Source organism: Fundulus heteroclitus, chromosome 8 (genome assembly GCF_011125445.2).
Source record: "Fundulus heteroclitus isolate FHET01 chromosome 8, MU-UCD_Fhet_4.1, whole genome shotgun sequence".
Lineage (NCBI taxonomy): Eukaryota > Metazoa > Chordata > Actinopteri > Cyprinodontiformes > Fundulidae > Fundulus > Fundulus heteroclitus.
Window position 1 is genome coordinate 21,679,864 of NC_046368.1, and position 23,186 is coordinate 21,703,049.

At 41.0% G+C, this 23,186-nt stretch overlaps 1 protein-coding gene across 1 annotated transcript in view; it reads left to right on the forward strand.

Moving 5' to 3' along the window:
- Nucleotides 1-23,186, forward strand: part of col27a1a (collagen, type XXVII, alpha 1a) — a 90,156-nt gene that overhangs the window by 5,097 nt on the left and 61,873 nt on the right. Inside the window, exons 2-5 of the mRNA XM_012867999.3 lie at nt 937-1,007; nt 6,797-8,295; nt 11,988-12,041; nt 20,981-21,034. Coding sequence (XP_012723453.2) covers nt 937-1,007; nt 6,797-8,295; nt 11,988-12,041; nt 20,981-21,034 — 1,678 coding nt within the window. The remainder of the gene's footprint in view (nt 1-936; nt 1,008-6,796; nt 8,296-11,987; nt 12,042-20,980; nt 21,035-23,186) is intronic.

A 23,186-nucleotide genomic window follows, 5' to 3' on the forward strand; every position in this document is an offset into this window, starting at 1 on the left:
ACCATGCATATCAGATGGATGAACTCTAACTGCCCTTAATGCCCTCACCCGATGTTTATCTTTAGCAGCTGAGATGTTAAAACTCACAGAGAAGAAAATGGGGGTAATTTTAACTGATATATCTGTCGTAATTTCAGGAATACTATTGCTATGAAAAATTTTCCTTACCTTATGCAGTCCTATACTATATTTTACCGGTTGTATGTGCTATAACCACCCTTGGTTCCCACAAATTATTTAAATATCAGAGGCCAAGGTGCTAAATCTCAGAGAAAGAGTTGCTGTGGTGATAGAAAAGAAAGAGACGATGCAGGATCATAGTATTTATCAGTAATATTACAATTGTATGATTCTTTAATATCATGCAACCCTGAAACAACTTCTAAAACAGATAGTTTGTGGTCACTGAAAAATTAGCTAGAGCAGGGGGTCACCAATGTTTTTGACACTGAGAGCTACTTTATTGGCTCTGTGTCAGACAAAGGGCTAGCAATACTGACATTTGAACTAGACGAGTCAGAGTTCACCTTAGATTTATGAAAACTAAAGATATTTTAATGCTTTCTTTAGCCATTGTCATTTTTAAATCTGTATAAAAGCAAGTGTGATTAAAAAAGAAAAGCAGCGGGATATATAAAACATTTTAAATGCAGCTCACTGGTGGGTGATGTAATTTTTAGAATAGGCTTGTGTGCACCACATGTGGTCCTTGGGCGCTACCTGGTGCCTGTGGACACAGTGTTGGTGACGCCTCATCTAGGGAGGCAATTTCAACTAATAAATCAGGGAAGGTTAGTATTAGGAACTAACCTTATAACTTTTATTTATGATCAAGTTGAGAAGGAAATTATTTTGAACAGTTTGGACAATGACAGAAAGTCACAATGTTGTGTAAATCTTTCCTTTTTCTAACACTTGTCTTCTCTCTTTCTTCAGGAGAGCCCTATTGCTCTGTACAGTTTTATATTGTACTTGTTACCTGGGACTTTCACAAGTACACTCTGAAGGTAAGAAACAACCTCTTTAGTCATCTTCACTCATTTCTGTATCACTGAATCATCTAAAAACGTGCAAATTAAAGCAAAAGGTTAAAAAAACAAAAAAATAAATAAATAAATAACGCTAAGGCAATTTCGTAGGTATCCTTTACCTGTTCCGTAGCAAACCAGCCATTGCTATAACAACAGCAGTTCAAAGGGATAAATTGAGCGAAATGCAGGAAGAAATGTAATTAAGAATTATAACTGAAAACAAACGCCCTTTGTTTCACTTTACATTTATAAGCTACCTGTCTCCAGCTGTGTAGAGGGCAAGAGGTGAGGTCGCTACACCAAGAAGAAGTCGCCACTCCACTGCAACCGTTCACGCACGCGCCTACACCTAAGAGCAGTTTAAAGTGGTTAATTGACCTAACATGCATCTTTTGCAAAGTTCCAGCGCCGACATTTGACCCTATGACCTTCTTGCTGGGAACCAACAGCGTTAACAACGGAGCCAATTATTGTGCTCAGTGTAGCACACACTGCATACAGCTACACACAGATACAGACCATGTCAAATGAATACAGGAGATTTAACTTTGACAAGGGATGACGCTGCTTTGCAGGCGTCTGTTCGTTAACTTGCTTGGTTGATGCACACAAGGAGCAGGCCTCATAATTAATAATGTAGAGTGAAAAGAAATGCTTATGTGAAATTTGCAGCTTTTTGCACAATTTGGTGGTTTCCTTTGATGTAAAGGTTCTAGATGGGGTCCTAAATAACCGAAGGTCAAAAGGGCCATCAGAGCATGAGTTGAAATCTGATGCGGAAATTAAAACAAAAAAAAGACAGAGCAAAAACTATTCATCCGTTTTTTTCTATGTAGGTATAGCCTTTTTATTAGTCATTTGAAATTAAATTGGTATTTAGAAAATCCGATTTCATGACATTTCATGATGCTCTTTGCTTTATATGCACGTCCCAAACTGGTTTTAAACATCTCTTTTCTGACCAAGAAAAGTAAAAAAAAAAAAACTTTAGAAAAAGCAAGAAAAGGCTCACGTTGCCCCTTTTGTTAACTCTCTAACTAAAAAAGTAGGAACCAATGCGACACGAGCATGACAATAATCTGAACTGCTCAGACGACAGTCCTCCAGAGCAGCTAAGGGCAGATCTCTTGAGTGAGAAGAAGTGACTTCATCCTTTACTCTGGATAAAATTACAACGTGTAATCCCTTGGATTTTGAATCCGTCCTACTTTAGTGACTAGGCAAAGAGCAAAGCTATGAACTCTTGCCATGTGCTCAACACACTGATGTTTAAGCACAGATGTTATGCTGTAAAACCACTTGGTTATTATACGCTTTACCTCTGTAACAGTATAATGTGTTAAATAAAGACGTGGAAAACATCAGTATGTACATTACATGTAATGCATGCCCTGGTTTATTGCCAAGTGCTGTTGTCCCTTGCTGCCAAAGAGACCACACAGAGAGGGAAAGTCGCTGAGGATGGATATACAATACACCCAGTGTGTTCCTTAGTTTTATTTCATCAAGTCCTTCTGTTTTGAGCCAAGAAAAGCTTTTTAAAAAAAATGGAGTATGTAGAAAAATTAAACCTTCATCTGGACAACTTTTCTTTTTGACTCGTAAAAACAAGGACTCTTTTGGACAAAAGTAATTACTCCCTGCGTTATGTCTTAGCTCTTTATAAAATAAATATTCACTGACTTTCTCTTCTTTTCTCTAACTTTCAGAGCAGTTTTTGCTCAGACGTACATGGGGAATGTGCAGCTGAATGACAAAGTCATTGACGACTACATGATTCAAAAGTCTGAACTTCATCATTTAAAAAAAAAATGAGGGTATTTATTGTAGGAATGTAAGCATTATATTCTTATGCTTTATCAGTGCATTGCACACAAGGACATCCAATCGGTCATTTCTCTTCTAAAGGCTTTTCCTCATTACACATGAACCGACAACCACAGATCAGAGTTAGCCCAAAGAAAATAAAGATAGAGAGGGGCCTGTGGGTCACAGGTCATCAGGAGGATGAAAGCTGGGACTATTGTGATACTGAATGCTGACAGCTAAAGTCTACATAAAAAGCTTGATGACTGTATTCTGGCTTTCAGATACGCTGGCCTCTTTCCAAATATCTATAGAAAACACAATGTCAATGGCAATATAATAACCTTAAGTTATTTTGGTGAAATCAAGTCATATAAACCCAAATTCACATTAGAATATCCAACTGGTGTCCTGTATTTCTAAGAATGTTTTTATGTTAATTAGATATAACAAACTATCTATGGTGTACTATATCTTTATTTAGAGCCATCTGTCACAATATCATCGGTAGGCGAATTTATTTACCTTGACACTGCAAGCAAGCTACTGTGGTGTGGAAGTGCTTTTTGTGCAAAAATGCAAAATACACAGAGTACTTGTCAGGATTAGACTTTGACTAATAAAGATGCAGCAATCAGATATTTTGGGACTAATTTCCAAAAATCAACTTTTAAAGGAATAACTTACCAGTATTTTTTTTTGGCCGATTCATATTTCTCTTACTAAACTGTAAATAACAATAATAATATTTACAGTAAACTCGCTAGAACAGCCCAGAGTTACAGGGCTATCTCACTTGACTTCACTAAAAGTCCTAGAGAATTGGAAATTTCCTGTGTAACCCTCCCGGTTATGGGATAGATGTATGTGTACGAATAAAATCTGACAAATAAACAATATTTTGTACTCCTTTACGTCACATATTATAGCTCAAATGTTCTATTTAATTGTTTACATGCCTAAAGAAGCCGAGGTGCACCATATGACAAAACGTTTTTTTCAACAAGATTGTTAAAATAAAAAAAAACTATGCCCATAAAATGTAAAAAGTTGTGATTTACAGCTATGTTTAAAATAGTCAAATCCTTATTTACGACTTAGGGTCCATAAGCAGCCTTTTGTTGTAAATTATCCTTAATTTGGGGGACCAGTGGAAACGTAACTCTGTTTTAGGGAAACAAAGCAGTCGGTGCTCTCTACCGGTAAATGGGAAATTACTAAAAATTTAAAAACACAGAAAATATTGGATGTGAGATAACAAAAGAGTTGCAATATTTTCACATTTCAGTCACAAGCCATTACACTGTGCATTTCTAAATGTGAATGATCTCTTTCACTTGTACCAAATTGTGTTGACTATTAAGATTAAAAAGAAAGCTTTAAGCCCCTTTAGCCTACTGTTGCATTCCTAGGATTGGCGTTATTGGATTACATCAGGGATGGGCAACTGGCGGCCCGGGGGCCGCATGCGGCCCTCGTCATCACTCAGTGCGGCCCGCGAATAGATCAATAATAATTTAATAATGATAAAAAAACTAAATAAAAAAAACCCTTGTAATTATACTTTTGACCGATAGGGGGCCGTACCCAAACAATAGCGGGCATGGGCCGCTTTGCAACAGCGAGGAAGAAAGTCAAGAGCCCTGGCCACTAGCAGTGGAATAAAGGGAAAACTTGACGAGAAAGTCACATTTTCAGACAAAATGGGAAGAAGTATGGACATGGGGAATTTTTTTTTTTTTGGTCTCTTGTCATTCACACACAACATAAACCGTGAGAGCCGACGTGAGTTTTGAAACTGCAAAGCTTTGTCTTAAGCAGAAGATCAAACGTGCAGCACCGCGTTCACAGACCAGTGTGATGCATTCGTGAGCGTCAGAAAGCTATGGTGCATTCAGGAGCATGGGACATTAGATTTTTCAGAATAAAAAGCTAACAGATGTGCATAATCAAAAAGTAACAGAAATACAATTATAGAGCATTCAGTATTGTAAGAAAGCCCACACTGTTTCTAGATAGACACATTATTGTTTGAGTTAAGTTCTGTGCCATTTTATGCCTCTTTCCTTGTAAATTTGAAATGTCCCATGCTCCTGAATGCATTGATATGGAGTTTAAATTCCTTTTTTGCAATTTTTTTTTTAAGCAAACGGTTTGTCTTTTGCTTAAGGACATATTAAAATGCATTTATATGCAGAAAATAGTTATATGTTGGTGCAGTAAACATACAGATATAAATTCATCTAAAATTTGTTCTTATTGAGAATAATTTGTAGCGTCTTTCATATCCAGTTATTTGAAGTGCGTGGTCATGTGGCCCTCCAATGGTCGTGCTGAAAAAAATGTGGCCCTCTTTATCATGGAAGTTGCCCATCCCTGGATTACATACAAAGTGCAGAAAGATGTGGTCTTAGCTTAAACATCGACATTTGTAGGTACTTTTGATTTGGCTGCAAAAGCAGCTGAAAGGAACGGCCAGCTAATTTAAATTGCAAAAGGATAAGATCAAGCTGTGTAAGCTGTGGTCAACATAGTGTAAAATTTAAGCCAAAACTTACAGATATCACATCACATAAAGCAGCAAAGATGCAACAGTTGTGGGCACACTTAAAGCTGTTTAAGACATCCCAAGTGGCTTGTTGTAGAAGACTTGGAAAAACAACTTTGTTTTGTAGAGCAGTCCGCTAATGACTGAGACAGTAAGTAAAATAGTCTAACAGTGCCCTGTCTCATCCCCCTTCATTGGTAAGAAATATTAGTTTGGAAACTTCTTAAAGGGAGTAATTTGTGTTGGATATGTTAACTTGCTTGACTTATTTCATCTATATTTTGTTAATAATAATAATATGCTTTTGCAAAGCTGCTTCGTAATCTAGTAAACTGATACCTGCAGCACACTCCACATTTATTGACGCCTCAAGAAAAGTAGATCGCATGTAAAAATGCTTTAAAATTAATGGTGTTTTTTTCCTTTCACTTACAATGATCCCCATTGTGGCTGGCAACAAGATAAATATGGACACTTGTCCAGTTTTGTTAGTTACAGTTTTAGTTGTTTTAACCCTTTTTCAGTTATTTCAGAGAGTCTATATACATAACTATAGAACGCATTTATAAAACTTTTCAGTTTTAAAAACGTGTGCTTGTTTTGTTAAAGGGAAAGGCACATTTGTGTTACTGAAATTCCAATGTTCTCTTGTCTTACCCATTTTGAAGAGTGGCTGAGAAACTAGGCCCTCTGTTTCACACCTTAGTTATTCTTCAGGGAAACAAAGTCATTGATAAGTAATTAAAATTTCCAAGATAATCAGACTGATTAAATAAAGCTATGCATTAAGTTCAAAGATGCTATCATATGACACACTGAATAAATTTACTCCAATGAAAGAATGGGTTTTTCGCAATGCTTTAATGTGAAATGAAGCTCCTGCATATATAGAATATTTTATATATGTCTTTTTAGACATTTTGAATAAGGTGTGCCAATAACTGTATTTGGTGTCAGATGCTTTATTTAGCAAAAATGATTAATCTTAATGTATTCTCCAAAATATTGTAACCATTACGTAGTGGGTAGGTGTTAGTCAAGTGTCAGCATTTTCGCTTTCCACTATCATTTCAACAGAATTTATTCCTGCAGATGTAGAAATGTGATGATATTAGGGTAAATATCCTTGTATAAACTTCACAGCAAAACAAAGGGTAGAAGAAGTCTGTCGTTAGGCTATGTAATCTGTGTAAAACCCATTGCTCTTCTCTTATGTGTTGTTCTGATGCTAATCTATCCTATGGTGTCTCATATAAAAAATGCATTGACCTATTTCTGTAAGATAATAAGCTAAAACAAATGCCAATGTAGTCTTCCTTCTAAACACTGAAGCTCAGCATGCCCTTCGGATAATAAATGGAGTATATAGCAACAGGCATGCATGTCTAACACTCCATCCTCTTTTTCCCAGATGTTGATATCCTCCAAAAGTTGGGGCTTAAGGGACAGAAGCCGTCACGTTCCGTGCCAGAAGGGGTCATTCCATTCAGAGCAGGGATCATCCTCAACCAGAGGGCGCATATTGAGGCTCCGTTGCACTCAGTCCTTCCAGCGGCCATCTGGCCCAAGTTGGCGCTGGTCCTGAGTGTACGCTCACACCGTGTAAACAGTGCTTTCCTCTTCACTCTGCTTTCAAGCAACAAGAAACTCCTCCTTGGTCTGCAGCTTGTACCCGGCAGTCTTGTCCTACACACAGGACCGAACACCTCAGTGACACTGCCCTATGAGCCCCATGATGGCCAGTGGCACCAGTTGGCACTGGGAATTAATGGAAAGACAGTGACTCTATATGCCTCCTGCGGAGAGCAGAGTGTCCAGACGGACTTCGGGTGGGATGGTGTAGAGGGACTGGCTCCAGAACTCCAGGGCTCCTTCCTGCTGGGAAGGTCAAGCCAGCACCAAACATCAGGATACTTTGAAGGAGCAATTTGCCAGTTTGATCTGGTCCCTTCTGCCCAGGCAGCTCACAACTACTGCAAATACATTAAGAAGCAATGCAGGGAAGCCGACACTTACAGGCCTAACCTTTCTCCTTTACTGCCGATTCTACCGAGAGTAACAAACATTTCAGCTACTTCTGCTACCCCTAAACGCGGTGGTCCAGAAACCGCCAGGAAGACCACCGGGTCGAGCCTTGCCAGAAATGTTGCTGCTGCTGCCTCAGCTGTCAGGTATGTGGCCCCCGCCCATACGAAAAAGAAAAATCTGATAATTATCCCCACTCCTCTGCTAATAACTGTAACGCCAACCACATCCCAGTTGGGTTTGGTTGTCCCTTCCTCAATAACCAAGACTGAAACTGTAACAGCACCACTCAGGACTCAAGCGCGGCACCCGAAACCGACGACCCCAAGTTTGAAAGCTTCAACTCACAAACCTGTTAAGCCCACACCACCAAAGCCCACTCCTCAAAAAAACATTAAAAAGACCATTCCAAGAACGGACCAGAAGAAACTGACCACTCCGGCCACTTTTACAACCAAATCTCCAAAGACCAAACCTGGTACTGTTTTACGAGACCAAGCTGGAGTCCCAAACAAACCACAAGCCACAACAGTCAAGAAATTGCCCCCCAAGTCTAAAGTTTCCCCATCTAAAGTCCCTTTTCCCAAGTCCAAATCAAATCCTGTCAAAGTTACCCCTTCTAAAGCAACACTACCTACAGCGAAACCTTCAAAATCAACAATCACCAAAACGTCTAAACCACCAAAGCCAACTTCCAAACAGATTACCAAGCCAACTAAGAAACCTGAAACTACCAAGACTCCAGTCACACCACGACCCACCAAGCTCACATTCAACACAGTAACCCCACCTGCCACTGACGGTTTCCTGAGCTGGGAGGTGCCACCGACACAGTTTTCAATGCTGGCAGGACCCAAGGGACAGAAAGGAGACCCGGGCTCACCGGTAAGAACATCTGCTCACCCTTACTTTAAATTAGTATCGCATAAAGACCGATAGTGCTAAAGAAATACAAAACACTACCAATTTCTGCTCTGTTTGGGCTGGTTCTGGGTGGGTTTAGAAGTGAAAAGTAGAGAAACTGATAGAAATGTCACAGTCAAATTAGTCTGTACTGAACTTTTTTTTTTATCTCGTTTTGAAACTTTTCACAGATGAAGTTTAGACCATACATTGTTAAACTTGAAATGGACAATCCCGCACATAAGTTATGCTAATAGAACATGGCGTTATCATCTTGAGGGGGTCAAGGGTTCCCGAATTTCTTCCCTTACGTTCCCCTTCATTTTTTCATGATACCGTTCAGGGTGGTTGTGACGTGCTTTGCCATCTCTTGACCAGATTCCTCTGTAAGAGAAGGCCGGACGAGGTCACACTGCCCCCTTTCAGATCAAGGTTGAAGGTCAAAGCAGTCGGTAAACACCGTGCCTGTGAGTTTCTCAACACAGGCACAAGGTTAGGTCAGGCCTTTAGTGTGTCGCTTGAAGCTAAAACAGTGACTAACCCTGTCAAGAGGTCAACTCACACTCAGCATCAGAATCCGTCTGCAGTAGAGCTGACCATATAGGTTTTTCATCTTCCTGTGTTTTTACAGATGAAAAGATGAACTGAAACTACCAATTGATGCATACTAGTACTACATACAATGTTTTAACGAAAGCTTTTAACATGTACAGGTCATTGGTGGTCATCAATTTATAAGGGGCACTTTACTGTTGATGCTGTTTAAACTTCAAAAGGGGTAGAAGTTTTTCACGTGTTGAAAACTAAAGAAAAACATTTTGTGCATTGATGTCATTTGAACTGACAATAGAGGTTCTCCAAGGGTTTGTATGTAGCCTATGGGATCATTAAATCTATCAAATGAAATAATGTTTATCATACGTTTGCAGGGAAACAGAAAGGGATCAACAAGACGGCTTTTAGGCTGTTGTGGTAAAACTACTGCCGTTAAAAGAGTTTGAGGTTTTCTCTTTAGCCATGTTTACATTGTCCTATTAAGGGAGTGCTGTTTGTGCCTTTTCATTCTGTAAGAATCAGAGGAGATAAGAGTGTTCTTTCACTTTGCAACATTATGAAACTGCAGTGATTAATTATTTTCTGGACAGTATGACAAAGCAAATGCAATGTTTTTTACAAAAGACAATAGCCTATAAAATCCATGGCTAATGCTACAGTTAGATTCCAGGTTTTAAAGGCGGTATTGTGTGATTTATTTTTTTGTGTAAATCATTAATACCTTAAAATATTTACGTCAGTTGTGTAAGGTGGACTGTTTTTAAACTGCACAAAGGATTCTGGGAAAGTGCGTCATTCTTGCAGCTTTGAAAAAGACTTCCTTTGTAGTCTTTTCAGCTTTGAAACTGAATCATGTGGCGTATAGGTAGACATTCGCCTGAAGCTGGGAAGCTAATGTGCTGGACGTGTGCACGAATTTAACTTGATTACGAAGAGATTGATTTCATTTCTCAGTCAACAGTCAGCTTCTGTGTTTATTTAAGCTGCCAGTGCTTGAATTCTGCTACATCCAAAAGACTTTAACTGGCTATTCTTCCAACTTACAGTGGGGTAAATAAACATTTAAGCCCCAGCTGCTTTTGTACAGTTTGATTTTTATGGCTGTTTCATTTTCTTGTGGAGAGGGGGGAATATCAACCAAAAATCTATTGAAAGCTGAATTAAATTTCCCTTGGAGAGTGTTTGATCTCCAGCAATGCACATCCTAGAACTTGGCAAAACCCTTGTTGGTATGCAGTCACAATAATTAGGCAATGCAGATGGTCACCAGGTTTTTCACAAAACTCAGTAAGGATTCTGGCCCACACCTTTGTACAGAAGCTCTTTAAATCTTTGAAGTTTCTTGGCTGCTGCTTGGCAGCTCGAAGGTTCGTGTCTCACTACAAATGTTCTATACCATTAAGACAGGCTAGGCCGGTCCCACACCTTAATATGCCGTCTTCTTTGTGGCCTTGGAAATGTGTTTTGATTTGAACTTGGTTTTGATCTCACAGTTCTGACTCCCAGGCTTTGTTTTTGACTGCTTTACACATTTGCTGGCAAATGTAAGACTGGTCCGTTAAAAGACCCATCTCGCTTTAGCCCCTTACTGTATGTGTCCTTCATAAGTATTTTCAAGTCATTGAAAAGCTTTCCCCAAATACATGATTGTAGACTGATCCCTCACTTTTCTCATGATCGTTCTTACCCAGTGATGCAAGATCTTTCGTGAAGCTCCAGACCAGCTGATGGTCATTTCATATTTATTTAATTTCTATGCCTTTTGCAGATTTACTTATATCTTATTCGTGACATGCTTATCCTGTTCTTTGGTCTTGCCCTTAGTGGTAGAGATGTAAGACTGAAAGAAACAGATTCTGGGGACAGGTGTTTATCCACTTAACAAACGGATATGATAAGCGTTTTTACTTATTTATTGTCAGTGTGCCAATCACTGATATTACCAATCTGTGAGTAAGAGAGAAAAATGCAAAATACTCCCCTGAAATCTAGAAGGTTTTCGATGTTTTTACATCTCATACGTACATTAGTACAAATTCAAGTTTGTTTCACAGATTACAGCCCACCATACAGCATACACAGAGATGACAAGCAAGTGTAAAGATCGTTACTGATAAAAAAGCCATCGCCATCATACTCAAATTTGGTCGTTGAAAAAGCTCATCTACCCTGATTGCACCTCGAATCAAACGTATACGCCATCAACATCTTCTCATAGAAGAACAGGTGCAAAGAGGAACAAACTGGGGAAATAAAAAAAATCATGTAAGGGAGAAAGACAGAATCAGTATGTGGACGTTTGAACGTGGGCAAGACGAAGTCAACCGGCCTATTAGCCACCATGATGGACAGAGGGGGGAGTTTCAGCCATGGGGGGAGGGGTGGGGCGGGGGGGTCACCCTAGAAAAGTTAGTTTGGAGTTCTTATAATCTTAAGAGGGACAAAAACAGTTGCAGATGAAAATGGTGTAAACAGGAAGTGGTTGTCATCTCAATAAGTCTCACATTTCTGAATTTAAAATATTTCAGTAGGTCTAAAACTTTTGTCTTTATACTTGAATGTTGAACGGCTGATATTGAGACGAGTAAATAAGAAAGACTACTGTTTTGTGATTAGCTACATTAAGGATTATATTTAAAATGCAAAACATCTATATGATACATCATTCTCAAGATCGATTGGCCTACAACGCCCTTCAGTCAGCCAAAGTAGCTACCAGTGCTCTGTTTTTTCTCACTCCTCCTGTTCCTCTCATCTGATTAAAAGAAAACGAACGAGCACAAGCCTGAAAGAGACATACAGAGGTATTGAGTGGCGCAGGAAATGACCTGTTATTTCTAGTCCTTCTATGGTTTCCTGGCACACAGGCTCCAAAGGTTTTGATAGAGAAGGTTTTCCTCTCATCACCAGGAGATGGAATTACTTCAGAGGGAAAAGGGTCTCTCTTTTTTTTATTCACAGAGCAGAATGGTTTTACTGTGTAACCACCCCCCCCCCAAAAAAAGCTACAATGAGCTGATGAGTTTGACAAGTATGACTATGGAAGACTGCTGGGGTGTTAAACAGACTATTTGTTTGGTATGTCAGTATGCAGCACTGACTGAAAATTCTCTCTCCAGGGACTGCCGGGACCTCCAGGGAAACCAGGCGTGCCAGGCAAGAGGGGTCCTCGGGTAAGTCTGGCCGATCGCTTTACATCTACACGGGTTCCACCCGAAGCTCCTTCATACGCTCTTACACAGGTCATTGTAATAGGAAAACGGAAAGATCGAAACTAATTGACGACACCAAGCCTTTGAAGCTCTCAGCTATTTTCCGCAGCTACAAGGAAAAACCTGCAAAGCCGAGCTCCCCCATCATTTTAAATTCCCCTCATTGAGCAGCTGACGGGCACAAACTCTCTCGTATGCTTTGCGGACAAAGTTCTCCTATGCAGGCGGATTGACCATTTTCAGCACGGGGCTGTGAGTGCTGACCTCCCACCCCTAAGCATAAACAGGAAAGCTGCTATAAAGACGGCCTTTCAAAAGGCTGCCTGTGCCACAGGATGCCTAATAAAAGCACAGTAAACAGAGAGAGAACACATGCCTCCACTGGACTTTCTTCTCCCGGCTGAGCTGTTGCAGCAGGCCTCACGGACACTTCATAGGAAACCTGCTCTGGACTTATGAAAGCCTCTTTTTCCACAGCAGCTGAGCAGATATAGTCTCATTCAAGGGTCTTTGTCCAGAGAATTTTCTTTTACTTCCTCCATTCATCTTTGCGAGTCATGGTTTTGTATAAAATGTTTCTAAAAATTGAGTCCATTTGAATAACCGCACTCTACTTAAGGGGCAAACAGAAATATCTCTGCATCTACAACACGGCTTATTAGTGTTGTGCCAATATTTACACAGCTCGTTTTTTTTTACAATCGTGGCACAATTAGAGTTAAGCATTTCTGTTTTCGTTAAGTTGACTTAGCAGCTGTGGTTAGGGTTTGCCATAAAATGTTCCTCACTCTCCGGAAGGGCTGCCATAAGCTTGGTGAACCTTTTCACTTTATTCTGCCAGTGCAATCAACATCATGAAATAATAATAAATCTCACAATGGAGAAATTCACTTCTGCATCTTAACCCATCACCCTTGGGGAGCAGTGGGCTGCCACTGTGTGGTGCCTGGGGAGCAATTGGGGGTTAAGGGTCTTGCTCAGGGACCCAGAATGGCAGCTTGTTGGAGTTGAACTCAGAACCTCTGGGACCAAAGCTCTGTGCTCTAACCACTAGGCCATCACTCCTCACAACAATGTCCCATGTTGTTAAATTTACGTCCCAAAAAAAACATGAAAATGTCAACCGACCACCCATGCATGGTCTTCTGCTTATCCCAGACCAGGTTACAGAGGTAACATGTCCAGCAGGGAAACCCAAACATCCCTCTTCAGCTCATTCTAGGAAATCCCAAGACAAGAAGGAGTATATCATCCTGGATGTGCCCAGAAATTGTCCTTGAACCACTTTAATGACTCCTTTCAATGCAGAGGAGCAATAGATCTCCTCTAAACTAAACTAAACCAAACTAAGCTACCCCTGCGTTGTGGCAGACGATCCGTTTGTCCATCCCCTGCACCGTTCTGCAAACCGGTCATGAACCAGATGCCAACATGTTTGAATTCTTCTGCTGAACATACAATCGCTACCGTAACATGCGGTAGGAGGCTATGTTGGCTAAGGGTAACGGTTTGTTATTGAAACTTAGACCTCCTGTCCCGATGAGATTTACACGTAAAAAGGTGAAACTTAAAAATGGCATGGGCTTTTGTCTCCTATTGCAAACTGGTCTCAGGGATGTGTCAAAGCAAGAATTATTCAGATATCTCCATGAAGAAAGGCCATGTTGACCGGCTTCTTTATGTTTTCACATCTGGACTAAAGAGCTGAAATATTCTAGGTACTTAAAGACTGGCAGCAGACTGTGAGAATTCAAATTTCAGCCCTAGACGGATTAGACTTTGTGCTCTCTTTATCCTGCCAGCTCCCATGTGAATCGTCCAACAAATGAAAGTGCAAACCTATGAACTGAAGGAATAAGTACCAGAGAATTTCCTTTGTGTGCTGACATTGCTGGCCGCCTTATGCCGTTTATCGTATTTCCATTAGTATTGACAGAAATGCTGTTGGTTTCACCTGGGCTCACAGACCGGTTGTTGGTCCGCGGCTCTGAAAAAAATCCTTTGGACGGCATCCACAGCTCCTGTAGATTTAGTATTATTTATAAGATAAGGTTTTGGTTTTTCGTGTCACAATGCTAACTACATGTTTTACCCAACCAACTGCATCAGAATAGACAATAAGTTCAATTGCATGTATAGTTGCGTAGAATTGGATCTCAATATTTGTGTTTTTCTGGTATTCATATCTGTCAGTGTCTTAAATGACTTCCAAAGTCTCTCAGTTGACCTCTTTTAGAAGTACAGTCATGGCCAGGTAGAAAATAAACCCTTTTTAATCCTCGGGTTTTATGCATTTGGACATGCATAGGGTTTGTTGTAAGGTTGTACCTAGCTGTGCCCAGTTTTTCACAAACCTTTCCATTATGCCTCAGTAATGAGCTGGCTGACTCTGTGGTTCATTCTTTTATGCGTGAGGTAAAATTAAAATATTACTAAAACAAAAACGACCAAAATATTTATGCCTTAAAGACCTGAAATTCACCATGTGGTATAGACTGTTTTATTACTACCACTAGTGTAGGAGTATAAGGAGGTCTTTCTCTGGGTTTATTAAAGTTAATTAAGCTTACAGTTCCATGACATTAGCCAACATTAGCTGCAGTACTTCTGATTCAAATCAGACCTAGGTAAATTAAGCTTTAATTGAGTTCAGAAATGCCTCCTCAGTGCGGTGAAACTAAGTCAGGCCAAGTCTAATTCAGAGTCCAAATATTTTTATTCACAAGTCAGCAGATTTTTTTCTTCTTCTTTTTTTTTCAAATGGACCTGAGAAAATCAACGACAAATCTTTCTTTACTGTAACTTTTTTCGTTTTGGACATCATAATTCACAGGGATGATACCTGTGTAGAGATCCATATCGCTTATTAGATGGAGAGGGTCTGTGTATGCCAGTTTTCACGTTTTGCCAAAGATTCTCTATTGGACTTAGGTTGTGACATGGACCCATCCAAAAACACGAATAACCTTTCAGCTAGACAGTTTCATTGTAGCTCTCGCTGTATGTTTAGAGTTTTTACTCCGCCAGAATGTGAACCTCGGATCCGGTCTCAGGTCTTTTGCAGCCCCTAATGGTTGCTCATCAAGAATTTCCCTGTATGCATCTCCATCCAGCTTCGACTCGGATCAGCTTCCCAGGTCCCTGTTAAACCAAAAAGAGTCTAACAGATGTGCGGCCTCCCATGCTCCTTAACAAACACCAGATTGGTGAAGTAAAAAAACTAATCAATGTCTTTTGAACAAATTCTTTAACCTGAGATGTGGATCTCTATATATCAAAGGAACCAGTTTAAGTAAATGATCCGTATCTTCTCCTGGTGGCCGTCACCTGCCCTGGCTGCTGAACTGCACCAGGCATCCTTAGTGGCAGTGGCCGGTCAGTAAAGTGCAACAATGAAACTCAAGTTTTTCTTAGAAGGATCGTTGATTCTGCTGCTAATTCAACAAGGATCTCTTGGAAACAAAGTGATATTCTCAGCGCCTGTCACCACAACCGTTTTATCCATGGCACTAGAACCAGAACGACACACATGCCTCTGCACCAAGCCCACAGCGTGAACCGCAGACATACGCGTCTGCGTTTATGGCCTCCCTATATGACGGGTGAGACTCATTACGGAGCTTTTCCTGTAAACAAAATCATTTATCAACTTTAACTGGAGCTGCCATGTGTACGTGCTAACACATGGACGCATGTCCACATATTTACACAGATGGAGACACACACTTTGTGCAAACGAAGGCTCTCCAAAAACCCACACCTCTTAGCCAGATGGACGTGTGGTTTCCATTTAGACAAAGGGATTCACCACACAAGGAACATGATCAAGTCCAATTATAGCTATAGGCTTCAAGCCCACAGGTGGGGAACAAGTAGATTGATAAGGAAACGGTCGCTTCCGCTGCTGGGGTTCAGCCGAACATCGAGGTTCTCCGTCACTTTTCCGCCTGACCTTCTTCGGCCTTGGATTACTGGAGGTCTGTATGATAACACACAGAGGGCCCATTGAGTCCGATGAAGCGCCACCCCTGAACCTTGACCTCTGGTCCGGCGCATGTGAGTGTGAGATGCCGTTGCCACGGTAACCGGCGTCTTGCTCAGCAGCTCTGCAAGGTGTCCATGAATAAGCGGCCTGACCTTTTCATCTGGGCCCGTTTGTGGGTGTGCGATGTCGTGGATGGTAGGAGGGTGTGAGAGGAAACGTGGACGCATCCACGGGTGTACAGGCCGGTATCTGTCTGGGGCACCGGCTGCAGGGACTTGTCTGGAGCCTCTTGGGTCAAAGGGATCTTTGTCTCTGTGGGGGGAAAAAATCTCTGTCACCCATCTTTCCTCATACTTCCTCCCCTGCACAACACTCCTCTGTCCTTAAATAAATCCCTCCAACCTTGTTCCACCTGTTCGAGCAGACCGAAGAAACACTAAGGAGCATGCAGTTCCGGTCAGAGGTTTACATGAACTCATGATTAGCCAGAACGTGATATTCATTTTTTGGCTTTTACTGATGCATTTAAGCTGTTGTTCCTTATTATGCAACAAACAACTTCAGTGCTTTATATAAAGCAAAACCTGGGTGCATGGGTTTGAAGTTATTGAGTGTTTTCCCTACTTCAGATAGGGTCAAAGGCTTTAAAGAAAGCCTGAAATACTCTTTACACTAATACTCGCTTAAATGTTCCTAAGCAAGTCACCGAGGTACCAGAGTCCTTTTGCAGCCAATTACAGGCTTCTAGTGTAACTATGGCTTGATGTTTGATTGCTCTGCTCATCAGAATACATGAAGTAAATTTAAATCTGTTGGTTATATATGTTGGTTACATATTCTACAAATGTTCAATAGCCAGCTTCATCCACTCCAAAATCTTTATTAAAGCCTTTTTAGGGACCATTATCCTGTTGGAACCCCCAAATGTATCCACATTTCTGTCATCTAGCTGTTGATTTAAGGTAAAGTTGAAGAATTTGGAGGCGGTCTTTCTTTATTGCTCCATCCGCTTGGTACTGTGCTCCACCAGTAGCAAAACATGAAATATAAATCTATGCCTCTGATGATGGCTTATTTGTATTACGAGGGAAAACTGGGCAACGGATCGGCTTTGTCAGAGTTTTAATCCTACGGTAAACCGTGAATACTGCTTCCTGTTCTGGAAAATGACTAATATGTTTCAGGATAATAAAACCCGCAGACTGCTTTTTTAATTTTCAGCTTTCGCAATCCCCTTTAGCACTTTCGTACATGTTTTATCGTCACATTTGGGAAAATAAATATCTCAAGGTTTCCATCATAATTTTCAAACTTGGCCTGGCCTTTACAAGCTTTTGCAGTTATTGTTGCACTCATTGCTTTCGATTACTTATAATTTCCCTTTTCCAAACGTCTGGTCAGTGCATGATGTAGTTACCTCTAAAACACTAGCTGTTGAAGCCATTCATTAACACAGTCTGCTGATGTAATTTATGTGACATTATTAGGCTGAACATTCCACTCCTCTCGCTCAACAATGGCCAGACATGCTTTTGAATCTCTAATGAACAGTGAAATGTTTTCTCTCGTGTGCGTGTCCTGCTCACGATCTGTAATTATGAGGACGTCCAGTGGTTTCTTGTGCTCTTTTAATTCCACGTTAGGCCATCGGATGTTGTCCCATAGGGTCTTGTCTGGCACAATACCACGGAGAACGTCTTTTATCTTTAATACGACGCCTTTAAATGCATTAGAAGTGTCTTTTATGAGCTTGTGTTGAAAGCCAGGCTGTGTTTGTTGTTTAGCCTATTTTTTTCCCCCCCCCCCCCCCCCCCCCCCCCCCGGTGTGGCAATGTAACGATAGAAGTGATGTCATTTATTCAGCGTCAAGTTGCTATAGTGTGTACAATATGTAGTACGTTGCAAAAGTGTTCACACCCGTTGAACTGCATATTTTATCACATTAGAACCACAAAACTCTATGTATTTTATTTGTATTTAATGTTTTAGATCACGTAAAGTAGTCTATAATTGTAAAATTGAAGTCCACATTTTTTAGCAAAATAAATAAATAAATAAAAAATCAGGAAAATGGAGGTCCCTTCTTACTCTGATGCTCCTAAATTAAATCTAATGCCATCAATTGCCTTCATTAGTCACCCGGTCCCAATATTCTGTTCAGTCAGATTGTTAAAGAGATTCTGGTTTTTAACATGACAAAAATTAAAGAGTAAATGTAAAAAAAAAACTAAAAATAAAGAAAAGTTAAAAGGGTTTGATTGCTTTCAAAAGCCACTGCACAGCTGCACGGACCTTTCTATCAAATCTATGAATTGTTCACTTTTCTTTCTTTTTTTACCATTGGGACGTTTTTATGAGGACCAAAATGACGCCCTGGAATCGCTGTCTACTGAATGGTGGTTTATTTTTTTTATTTAGTAGCCTTCAGCTTGCTTGTGCTCCACACTGGCACCCTCTAATTAGACACCTGTTGCGAGAGAAAGGCACGCTGCGTACAGTAGAAGCAAGAACATATAGAACCGAACCCCGGTGCCAGCCCATGCCCTCTCTAGTGCACTGCCCAACCTGCGGTAAGCCGCAGGGTTAATTTTGAAGCATGTAATTCGAACGAACCTTGTTTGTTTGAGTGTATTTAGGGCACGCCAGCGTTCCTTAACGCTTTGCGGACAAACCGCCTCCCGTAGAAAAATGCCAGCTGCGTACAAACCGAGAGAGAAAGGGGAAATGCGTAGGAAGAAAAGAGGAGAGACCTCTAAAACGTCACAAACAGTCACAAAGAGAATGACTTTGACCGTACACCATTACCACGAAACAATGTTTCTTTAATTGAGGAGGTTTTTAAACTGCAACAAACAGGAGATTAAAAGGCCTGTCTGGTTTGGACTTCAAGTGTCCAGCAAAAAGATTTCATGCCTCTTAAAAACGTTCAGATTTGGCCATATTACAACCACAACATTTATTGAGTTCTGATTGTCTTTTGTGACAAACCAGCAAGAAAGTGGAAATCTAAAAAGTGTGAGGCCTCGAGTCTTTTGTCTTTTGCGGTCTCAAACAGGACGGTGATGCTTACTGTTAATTTTCCAGCCCACATTTTGTTTTGCATGTGGCCAGGAAGTACTGCTTTGTTCTCATCTGATCAGACCACCTTCTTCTGCATGCTTGCTGATTCCTTTATGTCTCTGTGGATCTCTGCAGCTCCTCCAGAGTTACGATGAACTTCTGGTCTGGTTCCTTTTGTGATGCCCCTGACTGTCAGTTTAGGTTTGTGGTTGTAATGGATGGAACAGCTCTGAATCGTGGTGAGCAGACCTCACCATGATTAATCATGTTGTTCTCTAACAATCCTCAGAGGCCTTGGATTTATACTTGGATTAAAATACACAAATATGGACTTTGCATATGAACTAGCCCACTTCTCAAAGCAATCAAGTTGCACTTGATTTTATTTAAGGGTATCAGAGTGAAAGAGGCAGAAGACAGATGCATGCCACTATTTTCTGAATTTTAATTGCACAAAAAAAAGGAAAAAAACTATGTATACGTCTCGTTCCCCTTTACAATAATGCACTATTTCCTGCTGGTCTATCACATATCAACAAAATAAACTGAATTTTGTGGTGTAATGTGACATAGTCTAAACACTATATCTTGACTGCCGCCTATAATTAGGCAACAATGTATTTTCTGACGTTTTTAGCATCTGAAACTTTGTATAAAACACAGAATACAACACATCTAGCATACAATTTCAATCCCCACCTTAAATGGTCTAGACAAAGCTGTCATCAGCTTTTGACGGAAAGATCAATTAGAGCAGAACGGGTTTATGGAGTCTTCTCTGCACCAACCCAAGATGTCTGTTTTTAAATTTTTCTCAAAGAACATTTTTGTGGGGCAGTCTAGTCGAGTCCAAACCCCAAAGTGTTTTTTCTTTTCTCTCACTTGGGGAAAAAAAATAGACCTTGACTGTCTAGTTGTCTGTCGTTCCCAGCTTTTGATCAGATCCCTAACATTAAAGCCTCTTTGTGTGTTTTGAGTGACCTCAACAAAATTCACTCACCCAGTTCTTTAAGCACTCATGCCTCTTCTTCCACACTCAAACACACCTAACCCTTGACCCCCCAACGGGGATAGGTTAGGGGGCCTTAAGGTGCCGCATAACATGCGGGGAAAGGGGGGAAGGTCAGGGACTCAACAGGAAAAAACTCCCTCACAGTTCCAGAAAGCAGACAGTCAGACGGGTAGATGATTGGCGTTGCAACCCCCCCCCCCCCCCCCTCCCCACGCTTCTGTCTGCAGGCTACGGTTCAAACCCAAAAAAGCAGTTATATTTGATTCATTCCCCGGCTTCCAAAGTTTCTTTGCCGAACCTTCCCGTGGGAGCTGCTGGATAGACTGCGAGGGCTCACGTTACCAACGTGCTGCCATGACTTGATCTCGCTTCGTTTCTGCCCATCTCCTCACAAACTCGCCAGCGCAGGCGAGGAGCAGAGTGTCTGCGGTGAAGTTCAAAATCACAAAGGCTAAGACGGCGGACTGTCAGCGTTAGTCATGAAGGTGCCTGGCAGTCGTGTGTTTGTTTGTGGCCGTACGTGTGGAAGTGGGGGTCGGATCGTGAGCCAACCGTGGACAGGAAAACACAGCCATATGTTGGAGCGGCTCCAGGGAGCCCCATTTTCCATCACCCCCCCCCCCCCCCCCCTCAAATATCAACCCCAAATACCACTCACACACATCCACATACACACAAAGTTAAGCCATGTAAGCAGAACTGTTGAGTTTCTCCAGACTTTTTTTTTTTTTAAATCTCGTCTTTGCTGTGGTAGAGACACACATCACGCATCTTTACATGCAGACTGATATAAATCTTAAAATAACTTTGAACGTGTTTCTTCTTCTCTGATCTTTTTATTAGGGTGCCCCTGGCCCCCATGGGAATCCTGGCAGACCTGGTCCTCCCGGGCTTAAGGTAAATGGTCTTAGTCAGACTTAAGGGCACGAGTAATCCTTTTATTCTTAAAAAAAAAAAACCATGATGCACACTGCTTTTGTATCATCCCTAATTTGCCCGTATTCCTGCAAAGACTTGCCGCATCTTCAGTTCTTTGTGTATCGGCGGGGAATCTTTCAAGGTAAAACAAGGTTACAGAGCCAAGCTGCTGCAGAGCGTGGGTTCGCAGAAGTTCACGGCAAAGCCGCGATACTTGACAGCTCATTAACTCACTAACACCGCTCTGCTTATGTTAGAATTTCTAAGCTGAATCCAAGTTATTTTAGATTTTAATTGTTGACACAATATTACCCACTGTTTGAAGACGTTTATATAAAGCCATGCACATATTTTGCAGTTACGGTGGGAAGCTGAGCCAGCGCTTCCACAGTAACCTGAGTACAGAGAGGAGAATAATATGTCGACACCAGAGGGGGGTCGAAGTGATTTATCCAGGTGTCAGGGAAAGACATTAGGAGTCGGAAAGCAAGAACTCCAAATAAATCTTTCTTGTTTTCATGTGTAAAAAGGAGATGCCCTTGCCCGAGACAATTTTCCTGCGTCCTCCTTGGTAATGGTCTGAAATGATGTATGCATTTGCAAAGACTTCAGACTTGGTGTGTTTGGAACACAGATTTAGAAGTAGTTTCTTTATTTTTAGTTCATTATAAAAAAAAATGTACAAAGGAATGGTGAATCAGGGAATTGCATGGCTGCAACTTCATTTGTTTAGATGTCTAATTGCAGGGAAGACAACTTGTTTGTTCAAACTGGGAGGCAGAACGAGGAAGAAAGGGGATTTAAGTGTCTAAGTTAGCGTGGCATGGCTGTTGTAACAGAGAGCTCCGATCTTCTCAAGATTTTCGTGTATCGAATATCGAATATCCAGTTTGCACCAGTATTCCAGATGAAGTCAGAGTTTAGAGGAGGATCCAACTAGTTTAAGATGAGAAAAAGGGAATAGTAGCTCTAATAACCAGCTGTTAAAAGCCAAAGTACATGGAGTACCATCTCACGGCCAACATACCATCAAACGTTGACGCTGGTGGGCTACGGCAGCAACAGAGCGCGCTGGGTGTCACTCCTGTCAGCTTAGGACATGAAACTGAGGCTTCAATTACACTGAGGCTACAGGCTCACCAAAATTGGACAGTGACAGATTGGAAAAACACTGCCCGGTTTGATAAGTCTCAGTTTCAGCTTCAGCATTCAGACAGTCGGTTTCAGCGTTATGCCTCCGCAACATGAAAGCATGGATCCATCCTGACTTCTGCTGATCAGGCTACTGCTGCTGCTGGTGTGACGGTGTGGGGGATATTTTTATTGGCACTCTCAGGGTACAACTGATCAATGTTTAAATGCTGGATTATTATGGCTACCCCTTATAATCACCATGGTGTATCCATCGTCTGATGGCAAATGCTAGCAGGATAATTTGCAGATTACACATTTACTGCACTCCAACCGCATCCACAGATGTCATATCTCAAATCCAAAAGAAATACCATCGGGATGTGGTCGGTTGGGAGATTCACGTCATGAATGTGTGGCAGACAAGTCCTCAACAACTGGCTGATGCTCTCATGTCAACATGGACCAAAATCGATGAGGAATGATTCAGAAACCTTGTTGATTATTTGCCATTTAAAAAAAGTTACTTGTGAAGGAAAAAGGGGTTCAAACCTTGAACTAGCAAATCTAATTTTATCGAAGTAGACTCTAAACGTTCTATTATGATTGCAAAATATCTGTATTTTGCGATCATAATAAAACACATTTATTAAATAACTTATTTAGAGGTAATACTGGAAATAAAACTCCTAAGTCTACACCCTGAATATTTAGCTTAAGCCTTGCACAAATATTTGGAACTAGTAAAGGCAGATTTAATTAGTTTGCTGGGAGGTTTTTATCCCACTTACCCCCACTTGAACACATGAAGATCATCAATAGGATCTTCTTGTTCACAAGGGATGGTAGGATGATGTGGGCCAAGGGTAGACAAATTGGTACCTTCTCTGCAGTAATGCAGATGTTGCTCCAGTCTGTTGTGGTGGAGAGCCGAGTGACATCCCGAAGCTTTCTTTATGCCCAGCCAACTACAGTCAAACCCCCACCTACAGCCACGAGA